This window comes from Artemia sp. Qi Xiang Cuo, chromosome 10 (assembly GCF_049724085.1).
Source record: "Artemia sp. Qi Xiang Cuo chromosome 10, ASM4972408v1, whole genome shotgun sequence".
Classification (NCBI taxonomy): Eukaryota; Metazoa; Arthropoda; class Branchiopoda; order Anostraca; family Artemiidae; genus Artemia; species Artemia sp. Qi Xiang Cuo.
In genome coordinates this window covers 34,928,230-34,943,850 of record NC_142803.1, presented here as the reverse complement: position 1 = coordinate 34,943,850, position 15,621 = coordinate 34,928,230, and the positions used below count along the sequence as shown (strand labels likewise).

At 36.7% G+C, this 15,621-nt stretch overlaps 1 protein-coding gene across 1 annotated transcript in view; it reads left to right on the top strand.

Annotated features, from left to right (window-relative positions):
• mop (tyrosine-protein phosphatase non-receptor type protein myopic) overlaps window positions 1–15,621 on the top strand; it is a 100,336-nt gene that overhangs the window by 82,323 nt on the left and 2,392 nt on the right. The window contains exons 15-16 of the mRNA XM_089095376.1: window positions 4,091–4,204; window positions 13,502–13,673. Coding sequence (XP_088951502.1) covers window positions 4,091–4,204; window positions 13,502–13,673 — 286 coding nt within the window. The remainder of the gene's footprint in view (window positions 1–4,090; window positions 4,205–13,501; window positions 13,674–15,621) is intronic.

Genomic DNA, 15,621 nt, shown 5'->3' with positions numbered 1-15,621 from the left:
TAGCTATATACTTGTTAGGCAATCCCTATTTTTATTCAAAAGGAAATGAGTGCGTGCCGGCCAAGTTGTCAGGCTTCAGGTTCTTGAAATTTACAATAAAGTAGATTTAAGATTAAAAGTCTATCCATGTTATTTTTTTGCCTTCTCTTTTATTCCCATATGTCTTTTGCTTGTACAAGTAGCAAAGAAGCTTTAAAACTCTTGGCTTTGTTTATACATTGGGATAAAAAGTAATGATGGAGGTTTCTTTTTGTCACTTAATAAAATTTCAAGGTTCATTGCTATTGAACATTGTTAATGTATATTCTGAATCAAAATGACGAACTTGCTTCAAATAAAGCCTCGTTTTCAGGCTCAGCGGGTTCGAACACGGGTTGTTGTCGTCTAGTTTTTGTCTAGTTTCGTTTAGTTTCAGCGGGTTCGACGTTTCAACCCCGTGTTTGATGCACTAGATGCACAGGTGCACAACGCTTGATGCACTAGACAAGAACAACCCGTGTTCCAACCCGCTGAACCGTGAACAACACGTCTTCAAACACGGGCTGTTCTCGTCTAGTTTTTATCTAGTTTCGTTTAGTTTCAGCGGGTTCGACGTTTCAACCCCGTGTTTGATGCACTAGATGCACAGGTGCACAACGCTTGATGCACTAGACAAGAACAACCCGTGTTCCAACCCGCTGAACCGTGAACAACACGTCTTCAAACACGGGCTGTTCTCGTCTAGTTTTTGTCTAGTTTCGTTTAGTTTCAGCGGGTTCGACGTTTCAACCCCGTGTTTGATGCACTAGATGCACAGGTGCACAACGCTTGATGCACTAGACAAGAACAACCCGTGTTCCAACCCGCTGAACCGTGAACAACACGTCTTCAAACACGGGCTGTTCTCGTCTAGTTTTTGTCTAGTTTTGTTTAGTTTCAGCGGCTTCGACGTTTCAACTCCGTGTTTGATGCACTAGATGCACAGGTGCAAAACGCTTGATGCACTAGACAAGAACAATCCGTGTTCCAACCCGCTGAACCGTGAACAACACGTCTTCAAACACGGGCTGTTCTCGTCTAGTGCATCAAGCGTTGTGCACCTGTGCATCTAGTGCATCAAACACGGAGTTGAAACTTCGAACCCGCTGAAACTAGATAAAAACTAGAAACTTGAAACTAGACGAGAACAACCCGTGTTCGAACCCACTGAGCCTGAAAACGAGGCTTAATGCTTAGCAGAATTTTAGGTATGCCCACTACTGCGAACTACCCTCTCGAAGTATGTCCAGGATAAAAAGATGAATTTTATATATGGCTCCTTTAGCTGAGAGAAACTTGTATGTGGTGTTTTACGCTCCTTAGGAATAGGAGGTCTTAGTATTAATGTTTACTTTATTAAAAATTTTCTTGGATTTTTGTTGTGATTTATGTGATGTTAACCCTCTACAGAAGAAGCACAGAAAATAACTCTTCTCCTTCAAAATGCTGGAAAGTTGGGGGTGTATCAGATGTACAATGCATACTTGTGACATGTTCGTTTTTGGACTGAATCCGTTTGAGCTCGGGCAAAATCGAAAATCTCATATGCTAAATATTCTTTTTATGTAGTAAATTAATATGAAGTATTCATCATTATATTGAACAACATGAAAACAAACGCTTGGAAAATGTCCTAATTGGTGTTATAACTGGTAAAATTGGTCACGGCAAAATTGGGTATTTTATGTATTTTAACGTAATTTTATGGACCCTCGTAAAGTTGGTATTTTACCTACTTTACATAATTTACGTATTTTACCTATTTACCGATATTTTAAGTATTTTACCGGTATCTTATATATTTTGCTGACAGTATATGACGCGTTACAATTTTCACAGCACAAAAGCGTGAAGAGGCTGGTCGAAACAGGTTTGGATATGATTTTGTTTTGTGTATAGCTGTATTACCTGGTTTAAAAGGCCGTCTGTCTGACTTCCATTTCTTGTTATCAGAACGATGAAGTGTATAGTACAGGACAAGGTAATAGCAATCTCAAAATGGTAGAAATATTAGCTGAAACTAAATTATACTAGTTCTGTGAGTTGTTAAAGACAGGAAAAGCTACAAGTATGATTGACCTATGACAAACAAGAAAAAATGATAAAATTAAAAATTAGGGTAATGTTAGCCAGTGGACAGAAAAACAAAATTGACAGAAGCAGATATTTCGTCAGGAACTTCTTGACGAAATATCCGCCCAGCCATCTTTCAGTGCCCGAAAAAAAGAAGGAATACTAACCTTTTGGAGGAACTCTTAACAGAGCAGAAGAAAGACATCAAACAAGCCATGCCAGCAGGGGCGAATCTCCAGCATTTTTATTGGGGGGGGGGCAAGAGGGGTCCATATTTGGATAGTCAAAGGGCATGGGATGTATAATATTATTTTCTCCACAATATTGGGGGGCCACCCCCCCCCCTTTTTGTCACCCCAAACGACGCCCCTGCAAGCCAAAATAAAAAAGACTTTTCACCAATTAAATTGGGCAAGAATTCTCTGCTTATTAATTGACTTAGCTTGTCTACTGACTTCATGTTCATTAAAAGTGTGGTCAGATGACCATAATTTAAACTGAAGAAAAATTTTATTTGAATCTTTTAATTTTAAATTATTGTATATTTGGTTTATAGGAATATCTCCAGTATCTCTATTTAAAGCAAAGTCTCTATTTAAAGATTTTTTCAAATTTCAATTGCCTTCCTAAAACAATGTGGAAAGCCATTTACTTCAGATGTGAGAAGATTCAGATTTGATTCAGTGACCTCATCAAACAGAACTAAATGATCTTGATTTTAAACGATGTGAAGGGTCAAAGAAGAATTTAAATCCTCATTTTCATTTTAAATTTAACGTCTCAGAGAAATCTTGGGCTCTTGCCGTTGTTTCCCCGGGAGCTGGCATTTATTTCCTTCTCCCAAAAGTATCCCCTGCAGAGAATTGACCCATAAGGGTTCAATGCATTAATATTTGTTCTTTTTTTTTTACTGAAGGTACTTTATGTGGAAGGGGTGGTTGAATAAACTTTGGAAGGAGCACAGCCAATCGGAAATCGAAAGTTCCATTGCCCTTTTCTAAGATTTAGCCTTGTTTTCAACCAATTGCTAACCGAATAAGTTGATACTGGAGTGTCTATAAGAAATTCTTATTCTAGTTTAAAAGCCATTGTGTTTCAGTAGTTGTTTTGAAACAATCTTCAGATAAATAAAGATTTGTTTCTAAGGGAGAGACGATGGGAGGGTGGAGGTAGAAATTGATATATACTCCTCAGGGCCATATCCAGAACTTTTGTTTGGGGGGCTTTGGAACAGGCACAGTCACCTGAACCTGAGTCTGAAGGAGACGAACTAGATTTGCCAGCATATCCTGTTGAAGACGGTCTTAATGATTGTGAAAGTGAATGTTCTGCTAGTATGATCCAGTGCTTAGCTAATCAAAGTCATCAGTGGTAGAAATTAATTTTTTACTTGTATTAAGTGCTTTTATAAATAAAAGAAAATTAATATTAATATGAATTTTAGAAATATGGCTGAATATGGCTATTTAAATATGCAAGTCACTTAGGGGTAGCATTTCTTAGGTTTAAATGTAGAACAAAAAAATTTGCTAATATGATTTTACTCCCAAATAATGTTTTTTGTTTTTTTTTCAAAATGCATGTCCGAAATCAGGCATTGTCCAAGTGCCAAGATATTAGCCTTATCAAACGCATACACTAGACTGTTAATTAAGTTGATGAAACTCCAGATGAAGGGGAATTACCTTTTTTAAGCCCAGAAAAATCAGAAAAATTAAAAATTTTCATTAAAGGCTGAAAATGATACTTAAAAAGAAATGTTCAACAGCAAAGGCAACTCTTGTGGCTACAGGGCAACTCTAAAACACCAATTGTACCTATATTTCCAAGGGAGTACCGTATTTTACCTTATTATACCAATTTTACCTTATTTTACCAATTATACAAATTTTACTTACCGAGTTTTTATTTTACGGTAATGTCACAACACTAATCCTGATGTACGTATAGAGTAGCAGTATAGTATGAAGTTCTGTTGATTCCAATTATTTTATTGCAGATGCTGTTCATAATACTGAAGCAAAGTCTGAAATCCCAAGAGCCTATTCTGAGAAACTGACTGCAATAGAAACGTCGGATGTGATCAAAGAAGAGGGCAAAGAAGTAGCTAAAGGTATGAACTGCGCGCATTGTCTTTTAGTTCCTTATTTTTGCTGTTAGTTACTAATTGTTGGCAACAGTTTGACCACACAGCGAAATTACTTGAAATTACGTGAGTTACCACACAATTGAGTATTAAACCCTAAAATATAAACAAGGTCTCCATATGACATGTAATTTTCAAAACAGGGGGCAAGGAATTTAAAAAAAAAAAAACTGTCTGGAACCTATTTACAAATGAGCCTTTTGGGTCATTCTGACTTGATCCACTTTTTATGTTTGTTTAGAAAGCACTTGAATAACTCTTAACTTTCTGCATTCACATGGAAATCTCTCTAAAATAGATATTCATACCACGCATTGTTTTATTTTTAAATTAAATTAAAAAAACAATTTGTTTTTAACTGAAAGTAAGAAGCGACTTTAAAACTTAAAACGAACAGAAATTATTCCGTATATGAAAGGGGCTGTCCCCTCCTCAACGCCTCGCTCTTTACGCTAAAGTTGTTTTATTGTTTTAAAAAACAGAGTTGTGAGAAGGAGTCAAACTTTAGCCTTAAGTGCGAGGTGTTGAGGAGGGGACAGCCCCCTTCATATACGGAATAATTTCTGTTCGTTTTAAGTTTTAATGTCGCTCCTTACTTTCAGTTAAAAAAAAAACTTGTTTTTTTTTATTTAATTTCTGAACCTCTTCAAATTAATGCGGGTTTTGATTTTGGCTCACAATGCATGAATAACAAAAATGAAATTTGTATATTAATTTTACTTTTTTTTGGCTAAATAGCTTTCTCGAAAGTTGTTTGATTTTATTTACGAATGTTTTTATTAGTAATAAATATACGTAGCTTACGAATTAACTTACGTGACAAACTTCTATATTAGTATATTTTTATAACATATATTAGGGGGGTTCGCCCCCCTAGTCAATACCTCGCTCTTTACGCTAAAGTTCAAATTTTCTCCAATTCTTTAAGAATTACCCCTTAATCACAAATGCCGTTAGTTAGAATAAATAGTTCTTGTGAAGGTACTAAAAAAAGTTTTAGCGTAAAGAGCGAGGTATTGACTAGGGGACGAACCCAATCATATACGCAATAATTTCTGTTTATTTTAGGTTTTGATGTTGCAAAGTTTTCAGTTGAAAACTTTTTTTTATTTAATTTCTGATCTTTTTTTTAAATAATGCTGGGAAATCCGGCGGCTTTATAGCAATGTCCCTTCCCCCATGAAAACCTCCTCCATGGAAAGATCCTCCCACGTGACCGTCGATCCACCCCCCACTAGCAGAAAAAATCTACCCTAAAAGCGTCTGTATACTTCCCAATAACCAATACTATATGTAAACATTGGACAAAGCTCATAACTTGCAGCCCTTCCCCCGTGGTCTGGTGACTTTGATCGGGTGACTTTGGGAAAATATGCGCATGGGAGGGGGCCAGTTGCCCACCATTTTTTGGTCACTTAAAAAGGGCACTAGAACTTTTAATTTCCGTTCGAATGAGTCCCACGATATTCTAGGACCGCTGGATCGATACTATCACCCCTGAAAAAAAAAAACACAGACATCCCTGATCTTTCTTATGGCAAAAATACAAAATTCCACATTTTTGCAGATAGGAGCTTGAAACCCCTACAGTAGGGTTCTCTGATACGCTGAATCTGATGGTGTGATTTTCACTAAGGTTCTATGACGTTTAGGGGGTGTTTCCTCCTTTTTTCGAAAATAGTTACGGTCAGGCGCGTAACTTTTGATGGGTAAAACTAAACTTGATGAAATTTATATATTTGAAATCAGCATAAAAACCCGATTCTTTTGATGTATCTACTGGCATCAAAATTCCTTTTTTTAGAGTTTCGGTTACTATTGAGCGGGTCGCTCCTTACTTACAGCTCGTTACCACGAACTGTTTGATTTATACATTAGATATAAAATAAGCCAAAGTATGATAATAATATAATAATAATAATAATTTTATTATAAGCCAAAAACAGGTCATACAAAACAGAATTCATAATCACACTCCACAAGAAACATAACATAAATATCCTTTTTCACTCATTCATGTCAACGCTTTATTTACAAATTTACACTAATGCCTTATTTTCCTTTTTACAGTCGTTTTGATGAAACCCCGGCACTAACAGTTACCACCCTCAAAAAAATTTTCCCATAATATAGTAATTTGCTGGCACTCGGCGTGAATATGGGCCCCATCCTCAATACCTAAGTTACATCTGGGGCAAGAGTAATCCGCATCTGCATCTGGGGTCGCCCTATTTCTTTCAAATACTCTTTTTCTATTTTTTTAGTGGCAGGCAATTCGCTCGGATCCGAAACCAAGTCCTCAATGTCTCCCCCGGTAATCCTAGTTTAAAATAATATTCGAATCCAAATATCGCTTTTACATGGGAATAAAACTTAAATTTTTCAGATGTTTTAACTGCGTGTGTCAACATTTGGACTTCATGGTATTTTATTATTTCTACAATCATACCAAAACACGACTCCCCCTGATCTGAGGGTCCTAGCCCCTCATTTCAAATATCTGATCATCCTAATCCATCTAAAACATTTTTTATTTGACACGGCCACGATGTTTTACGTTTCGACCGTAGCATCTCCACATAAGCTGCTTTTGCTAACCTATCTTTTGACAGACTTAGAACCTTTAGCCAGTACCGGATCATCTGTGCTAATCTACTCATTCTCAGCGAAAATATACCTAGATCACCTTTTATTGCCTGATTGTGGGTCGTTACGTGAAGACCAATTAATCTCTTAAAGTGTTGCAGCTGAATTGATTCCGATTGTGGTGCCGGGTCATGCCCCCAAAGTTCAGCTCCGTAATGGATAGTAGGCAAAACTTTAGAATTAAAAATATATTTATGCATTTTTAGATCTTTTATACTTGAAAGCCTTGAATTACGTAAAATGGCAGCTGAAACTGCTTTCCCTCTCTTAATCATCTGTTTTACATGCTCTTTCCATCCTTCTTTTGCTGAAAGTGTTACTCCCAAATATATAAAATTTTCGCTCTCTTTTACTTTTTTCACCTTTATAATAAAATTCTACTTTTTGATCATCATTATTCACACGAATTCCTCTAAAAACCACAATCTCGGATTTTTTAAATATTCAACACTAGTTTCTTTCTATCTAAATATTCTTCTAATATACTCAATAAGATTTGGAGCTCCTCTGGTGACTTGCCTATCAACACCGCATCATCAGCAAAAAGCAACAGAGATAACGTCAGGTTCCCTAGTGACACTGTAGGGGCCCATACCTTTTTTAAATGGTCAACAATATCATTTATATACAACGTGAACAACCTAGGTGAAATACTACTACCCTGTTTTGCTCCTTTTCTAATTTTTAATGGCGACGATAATCACTTCCCAAAAACTTTAACTATACCAAATGTGTTTCTATACATATCAGCTAGTATCCTATCAAAAAGTCTTGGTAAGCCTACCTTTAACAGTTCTAAGCACAGGAAAATCCTGTCAATACTGTCCAAGGCCTTTTCTAGATCTAAAAATGCAACATACAACCTATTCTTCCCTTTTGCATATTTCTCTACAAGCGCCTGTAGAACTAAGAGCCTATCAATAGCATTATATCCATCCCGAAATCCTGCCTGCTCCTCCTTCAAAATCCTATATTTTTCTAACCAATGAGCTAATCTAGAATCTAGTATTCTTTCTAATATTTTGCTAAGACTAGGTGCTAAAGGTATCGGTCGATAATTACTGTGATCCGCTGGGTCTCCCTTTTTTAAATAGCGGCAAAATCAAGGATGTTTTCCACGGCGATGGCCATTCTCCGGAGGCCAGAACTGAGTTGAAGATAGCCAAGAAGATGGGCATAAATAAAAGTTGGAATTGTTACAAGTTCTTTGTTGGGACTCCATCGCTACCAGGTGCTGATCCACCTTCCATAGCGCTTATGCATTCTTCGATTTCTTCTCCCGATGCGGGTTTTATCAGATCATAATCGTGTTCTTTCAGTGGGAAACTGGTCTCATTCTCTGTATTCGATAATTCGTCGCTGAACCAGCAGTCAAACGAATAGTCTTCCTGAACCGCGTCCTTATAGTATGTAGCCCATGTTTTCGGGTCAGGTACTTTTGGCAGAGCTATGGAGGCCCCTTTTTTTATCTTTCTCCAGAAAGCTCCTCCTTACCTTTTTGAATTGCCAGTCTCTTCTTCTTTTTAAGAGGCGTTTATACTCCCGGCGAACATTTTTAAACCTTGTTACTAGTCGAAGCCTATTTTCCTCTATTTCCTCTTCCCTCAAAATCTCCATTTCTTTAATCAATTCTAATTTTTTTTATTCTACATTCCTCATAAAAAAAATTCTATATCCTTACAACCTCCTTTATTTCCTAGAACTGGGCCTGCTATTTCATGTAAAATCTCCATGAACTCCTCTATCAATCTATCATGGTTATTTATCTTCTCTAAATCACTTAGCCTTACAGCTATATCATCCTCTGAAAACGCTTCACTTAATTTAACATTTTCCTCTGTAGACCATTCCCTAGGTATCTGACGTCTAATATTTTTATTATAAATACGACTTTCACTTGAAATATCCCTCATTCGGGGAGCACTCCTTGATCTAATTTCTAAAAATACCGGTAGATGGTCCAATCCTACTAGCTTAAGCACATCCACATTAAGGTAATTCGGATCCCAGCGAATATCCACCAAAACATACTCAATTAAACTTGCTTTAGCCCCAGATACGTATTTAAACTCATCCCGATTTTTATCCTTTCCAAACCTTACATTTCCAATCATCAAAACCTGATTCTGCGTATAATTCCAGAAACATCCTACCTTCGTGAGTTATTCTTCTTTTTTCGTCCCTGCTAGCTCTGGGGATTCTGTAGACGGCTAGGACCGCTGACGGAATACCTGGAATTAACACATCTTTTAATTCAACTTCGTCACTAGTATAAGCATTAAAATCACCCATTAATATCAATCTGTCAATTTCAAAATTAGCTCTTTTTTCATCTAATTCTTTTTGCAACAAATTCCACGTATCTTCATTTCGATACGAGTTATTTTGAGGCGGAATATAAATCGATCCTATTACAATACACAGTCCATCCCAACATTCTAATCTAATCCAAATAACATTTACTGATTTACTTTTCAGCTTTGTATAACTTTTGAAACTCATCTTTTATCAACACTACAATGCCTCCAAAATAACGATTGTTAGAAGCTAACTAACCTCTTACTTTTGGAGTTTCACTAGGGCAATGCCAGGTTTCTATTAATGCTACAAAGTCAAAATTAGACAAATCACTTTCCACAGAACTTAACTTATTTTTTATACCCTGTACATTCCAAGATACAAACTTCAGGGTTTGTGTATGGCCTTGTCGATGCTATTGGGCTCCGTAATCACTCGGGGGGAAAGCTAACCGGTAATAATCGTTGCCTCTATGCCTATTAATACCCCTGTACTGCCAAGGCTGGTTTTTTTTTAGCTGCCTGAACGGGCGTATGTTTTGTCTGTAAATTGGTGTCCGATTCCCTTCAGTAGACCGACTTGTCAATGGCTCCTCATTTCTTTGCCGTACATTTCTAGCGGTGCGGCCGTAAGTATTATCAACGGGGCTAATCTCGCTAGTTTTACGACCTTTCCCTGTTCCTATTGTTTTCGGCAAGTTGCTGTTTCTTTCAACTAACGTGTTCGTGTCACTTTCATTACCAGAACAGTCCGACTGATCTGAAGGACAAGTCTGGACTGAGCTCTGGTTATTTTCATTCACATTAGCGGGATTTATACCTCTGATCTCTGAGTTACTCTGTGCTGCATTAGGGGTCGTAAGTGGGTGGATTACCGTCATTTCTTTTATTTTTTGACATTCACGGTTGTATGTGTACGTTTTACCTTCAATGATAAGTCTTTCACCTTTGAACTGCGCGTTTTTGGCTTTTACTATGACTTGGGATAGCACTGGTTTTAAATTTTTTCTAGCCTCGCGTTGATACGTAGTGTAGTCCAGAGCAACCCCTACGCCGTTCTGTTTCAATACAAAACTTTTCCAGAGAACCGCATTTCGTATTACCAAGTCGTGCCACTTAACTATTACACGGCCTGATCTCAGGCGGAAAGCATCCTTTATTTCCCTCCGAGAAATCTGTTGGCTCGGGAGGCACCAGCAAAGAAACTTGCAAAGCCCATCCTTCAAGCTCGACTGGAATGGACCAGCCACAGGAAAATTGTAAAACATGAGGTAATAACGCTTTAGTTCTGCCTCTAATGAGTCGCTTTTCAGTGTTGATTTCCTGATTTTGTTCCTCATTTTCACTAGATCGTTTGAAATTTCTGATTTTGTTGTAACTAGCTGTTTACTAAAACTATTCATTTTTGCCTCTATACTGGATAAGCTGTGGGATCAAATCCAGTTTGAAATTTATTTCACGCATAAACTGAGAAATAGCGTCGGGATCTGACGCATCCGGAAGTTGAGGTAGCTGAATCTGATTCCCCTCCATTTCTGCTTGCATATTCAAGATAATTAATATTGCCTACCTTATTCTCTGCCAGCAATATTCTCCGGCAGTAGAGTTTATTCGTTGCGTCCCGCTTTAGCCCAGGACACAGCTTTGTAGCGCTCTCTTCTTCAGTTGTCAAAGAAATGAATCTTTATCCGGAGACGCTGCTATACTGGGGGGCGTGGCTAACTTCTCCCGTCCCTGCGCACTGAATTGTGTATTAACTGTTTTAAACTAATAGATGTTATCGCTCTGAATGACCGATGAATACTGATGCCATGTCATTATATTCAGTGCAAAAATGATGACTTATAATTGAGCAGTGTGTCTCACGTGTATTTTTCCCCCAAGAATCTGACAATTTATGCTTGACAATATAATTTAATCTTTCTACTCTTAACCAATTTGCTTTAATTACCCATGTTTATTCTTTCTTTTTTTTCAGTGTCACTTTTTTTTCTTTTTTTTTTTTGGTCCTTAAAAAGTTCTCTTCTAAGATCTTTATTGTTATTTATGTTATGTTTTATTTTTATTCGATTAAACTGAATTGAATTGGATCATCATGCAGAACGGGTGTTCGTAAAATGTATCAGAAGGGCAAATTATTCTGTGATTCAGCACAGGTTTTAAGGGCTGAAACAGGCTGGAAGGCAACCTACTACTCTAACAATGTGCCACCCTCTACACTCAATTCTCTATGGATTGGAACAGAATGTCAAGATAAAAATTATAATCAGAATTGTTGAAATGCACCAAGTGCCTCCAAGGGGGACGTAACGAGTGTAGTCCCAGAAGTTAGGGCCCAAAATTATGCAATTAGCCTGTGTAAAAGAGGCTATATACATAAACATTAACTGAAAGGTGTGCATATTCCCCCTTGTTGAAATCAAAGTCGTATAAGGTTTTTCAATCTTTGTGATTGAAGGAAAAGTGAGGCCCTTGTGCTCGCGCTCTCTCCAATCCTTACATCCCAAATCACTGTATATATAATTAGGCAGTAAGTTTACCGTAGATGATTTCTGGCTCTTCATTCTCGGTGCGAACAAAAAGCTCCTCCACCTTATTCATGCATTAGCGGGTTAGTGTGTATGCGTCAATCAATGAGAAATGGTTCGAAATTATATTATTCGTAATTGCGAAAGCAGAAAAAAACTTAACTGATTGGCCTATGTAGGATTTCTAAAAAAGAGGGCGGGGGTCTCTTTTTTTGAACCAAGGGGCAAAATTTTTTAAAACTTGTGATTTATTATCTCCTTAACGAGCTCCTCAGTACTACAGACAATAAAAATCAAACCAATATCAATAAACATATGTGAAAAGTGGAAGTGACTATATTTAATTTAGCTGCAAGTCTACATTCATATATACAGTGTCCCAAATACAAATTATATATACAGTGTCCCAAATATACAAACATTAGTATATTTTTCGGGAAGTAATCCTAACTATATATTGTTTACGCATTTTTAAAACAATTTACGAGCCGGAGAAATAGTCAGGGACGGGTTGTTCAAACTGGCTACCTCTCTTAAATCGGCCCTGAATTTTCTGTTCCAAGTATGAATGCTGCAAAGATGTCTGATTATCGTCACAGCTGGTATTTAAGGGTTTTTGGAGGAACTAATTGGAATTCACTAATTGAAGCCGCTTTGGGATATTTTCGAACTTCCCAAACGAAATAATTTACCAGGCGTGGAATAATTTTGATGAACCCAAGCCAAAAGGAGCTATCTGGCTTGATATTTTCGATGGTCATTAAACCCACCCGAGGCTTCCTGACCCAGACAAAAAGGCGAATATTTTTGATGATTAATGTTTTTTTTTCAGTTGGTTTGAATTAATTCAAATGAATCCAAATTCAAAAAGATAAATTCAAATAAAATGTTGCCAGAGGTGAGTATTGTACAAAATACAGTTTTAATGTTTAATCAGCCCGAACCCTACTACAGAGCAATGCCGATGTACATTCTTAGGGAGATTTGGTATACGCTGTAGAAATCGGAAAAATAACATCTTTAGAAAAATGATATATGACGTCAGTATAAAGAGAACCGAAGACCCGAGCCTACAAATGGTAGTGAGCAAAGGGACTGACATAGATTTACATAGTTCGAAGGTCAGAACCATCGTGGGAGGTCCAACACCCCGAGCGAGCGGAAGGAGGTGGCAAAATTGCCGACAAAGCCACAATAGTATAGTATGTATAATCAAGTTGCATTGTTGGTTGGTTTGGGCAGGGTAAAATACCGAACTATTAAAAGCTAGATATGTAAAATATTCCTGAAACTGTTTTAAAACAACGAGAAGAAAAAACCCCCATAAAGATCAACATAAAATACAACCCAAAAAAGAAAACCTAGTAACAATATTGGAAAGTGATGTCACATAATAGAAGACCAGCTCTGGCTCTTTGCCTAGTAACCTATATATAAAATCAATTTTGCTTTGTTGGTTAGTTTTAATAGAAGAAACTGAAAAGCTATTAAAGTTTTAAACTTGAAATTGTTCCAAAACTGTTTTTAAAACGTATAAAAATACTTGTTAAAAGTGTTTCTTTTTTGGTTGCTCTGTGAAAAATTGTGTATTGCTAGTTAATGCATTTTGAATTACAGAAGCCGAAACTTTAAAAAGAAGCTTTTACTAGCCATTCAATTCTGAAAACGAATATAAAGATTTAAATACACAAAACAGTCAAAGAACTAATGTTACTTCAAAAACTTCTTTTATTCGTTTGAGGTGATAGTTTCAGTTTGTCTTTATCCATACATATCATAAATCTCTACATCAGATGCTGTGTCTAAACCTACCGACGAGTCTAATTCAGAAGTTGCAACCAAACCCATAGTATCGTCCAGTGCAAGTTTGCCTGTGGATAATTCTTTGAAACTTATAATGGATCCAAATCAATTTAGCCTTGAAGCTCCACAGAGGAGGTCGAATAAGCAGGAAATGAAAGACAGGTAATCTTTCCCGTTCGCTCTTTCTTGTGTCTTGTTTTATTCCTCTCTTGTATCAGATCTGCTTCTATCCAAGGAATCTAGTGTTTTTAAAGTCACATCTCCTTGGGAAAGCTCAGTCGGAAGACCAATTATCTGGACCTATCTTAAAGAAAATAGTAATCAAATTTAACTGTTCATTTGAGATGAAAATCCAGTAACATTTTCTTTTTTCCCCTATAACTTATATCTAGTGTTTTGAAGCCGTTCAAACTCTTTTTAAAAGCTAACTGAAGGCGTTTGCAGTCTTATCATAGGAAGATGCTTTGTGACGTCATATTTATGGATGTTTTCTCTTCGCCATGTAAACTTTTGCCAAGTCAAAAATATAAATTTATGAGGAAATATGTCTCTCCATGGGTAGCATCATTTTAAATGTAGTCAGCATTGACAGCACCGCAGATAATATTTCTGCACTTCAGTAACATGTTATCGTTGAATATAATGTCATCTCCACGAAAAATACTGAATCGGGTTAGATTGGCTATAGGTTACTGGTGTTGCCTCTTTCTCTGATGTACCTTTGAAGGGTTAATTGATGCAAGATCGCTCTAATCTATGGTGAAATACCGTAAACAAGAATCGAAATACTGCAAACAGGAATCAGACGAGTAGGCAAATTACTGGTGTCGGTGGGAGACTGCAAAATAAAACAGGTAGCTCAAGCCTTCCTCCATTGTCTCAAGCCGGTTGTTGCGATTCAGACTTATAAAATGTGTATTTAAGGGCATACTCTAATTGCATGTGAGAAATGCTGTTCTAATGGATCTTTCTAAAAGCCCTTGAGCTATACAAATGTTATTCCAAAAGTTGCTTTCACTGTTTGTAGTCTCCCAGTACTCATGGATCCAATATGCATCAATAAGTCTTTGAGCATGTAGAAGATTTCCCAAGGAGAGGGGGAATATAACAGCCGTTGTTTTTCTTTGCCGAAGTGTTGCTGGCAATATTTTGTCTTGTTATTTACTGTGTTTAAATCGAGAACACAGAAATCACTCTCTCTTTATATTCGAACAATTTAAACCGGATATGGGCTGTTAGGAATGGCATATTTGTTCAATATTAAAAAAGGAAATAAACTCCCCTAAAAATGGGTTTATTTGTTATCTCCTTTCTTTGAGAGAACAATCATTGTCCATGTATGTTTATACTTTTTCTCAAAAACGGCTTGACAATTTTTTTTTCTAAAAGTTGACAAACTACCTCAGAAGCAATCTAGATTGATTATGACTTCGGGAAAATGGTTTTTCTCTCCAGTGGTATTCGTATTGAATCTGTGATGAAATATAGTGGCTAATTCTTTATAGGATTTTGGACTTATAACAGTTGCTAATTTTCATAAATCAGGATATCTTAGGAAAAACTATAAATGAGGATAGTTTTGAATTAAATTTATAAATCTAATATACAGTTGAATTGAATTAAAGATGATTTCTTAAACCACATTGGCCTGCCATAATATAAGCAAATGGCCTGCCATTAAAAGTGAGTCATTCGCCAATATCCGTGATTTGCACAAAATCTAAAAAATTATGAACTGCCATCGACGGATACTAGTGAACAACTGGTTGTTAGGTATTTGGTTTTAATTCTTAGAAACAAAAAACTTAAAAAAACGCAATTAAAAAAAGGAAAAAACTGCTACGTTAAAAAAAGGGTCATTTGTAGCTGAATAAGGAATAGTAGCTATTATCTCAATTAGTTATATTAGTAAAATGCTATTTTTGATCGAAAAAAAGCATAGTATAAGAATTGCCTTTGCCGAAAACCCTGTACAACTAACCTACAGCCCTCTGGCTTGAACAACAAGGAAAATCTCTTTTCTGCATGGGTAGCACTGATGTGTCCTTTTTTTTCCTTTTCTTCCACCTTTACTGCAAGTGGGTCACCGGAATATCATGCAGAGCTGTTT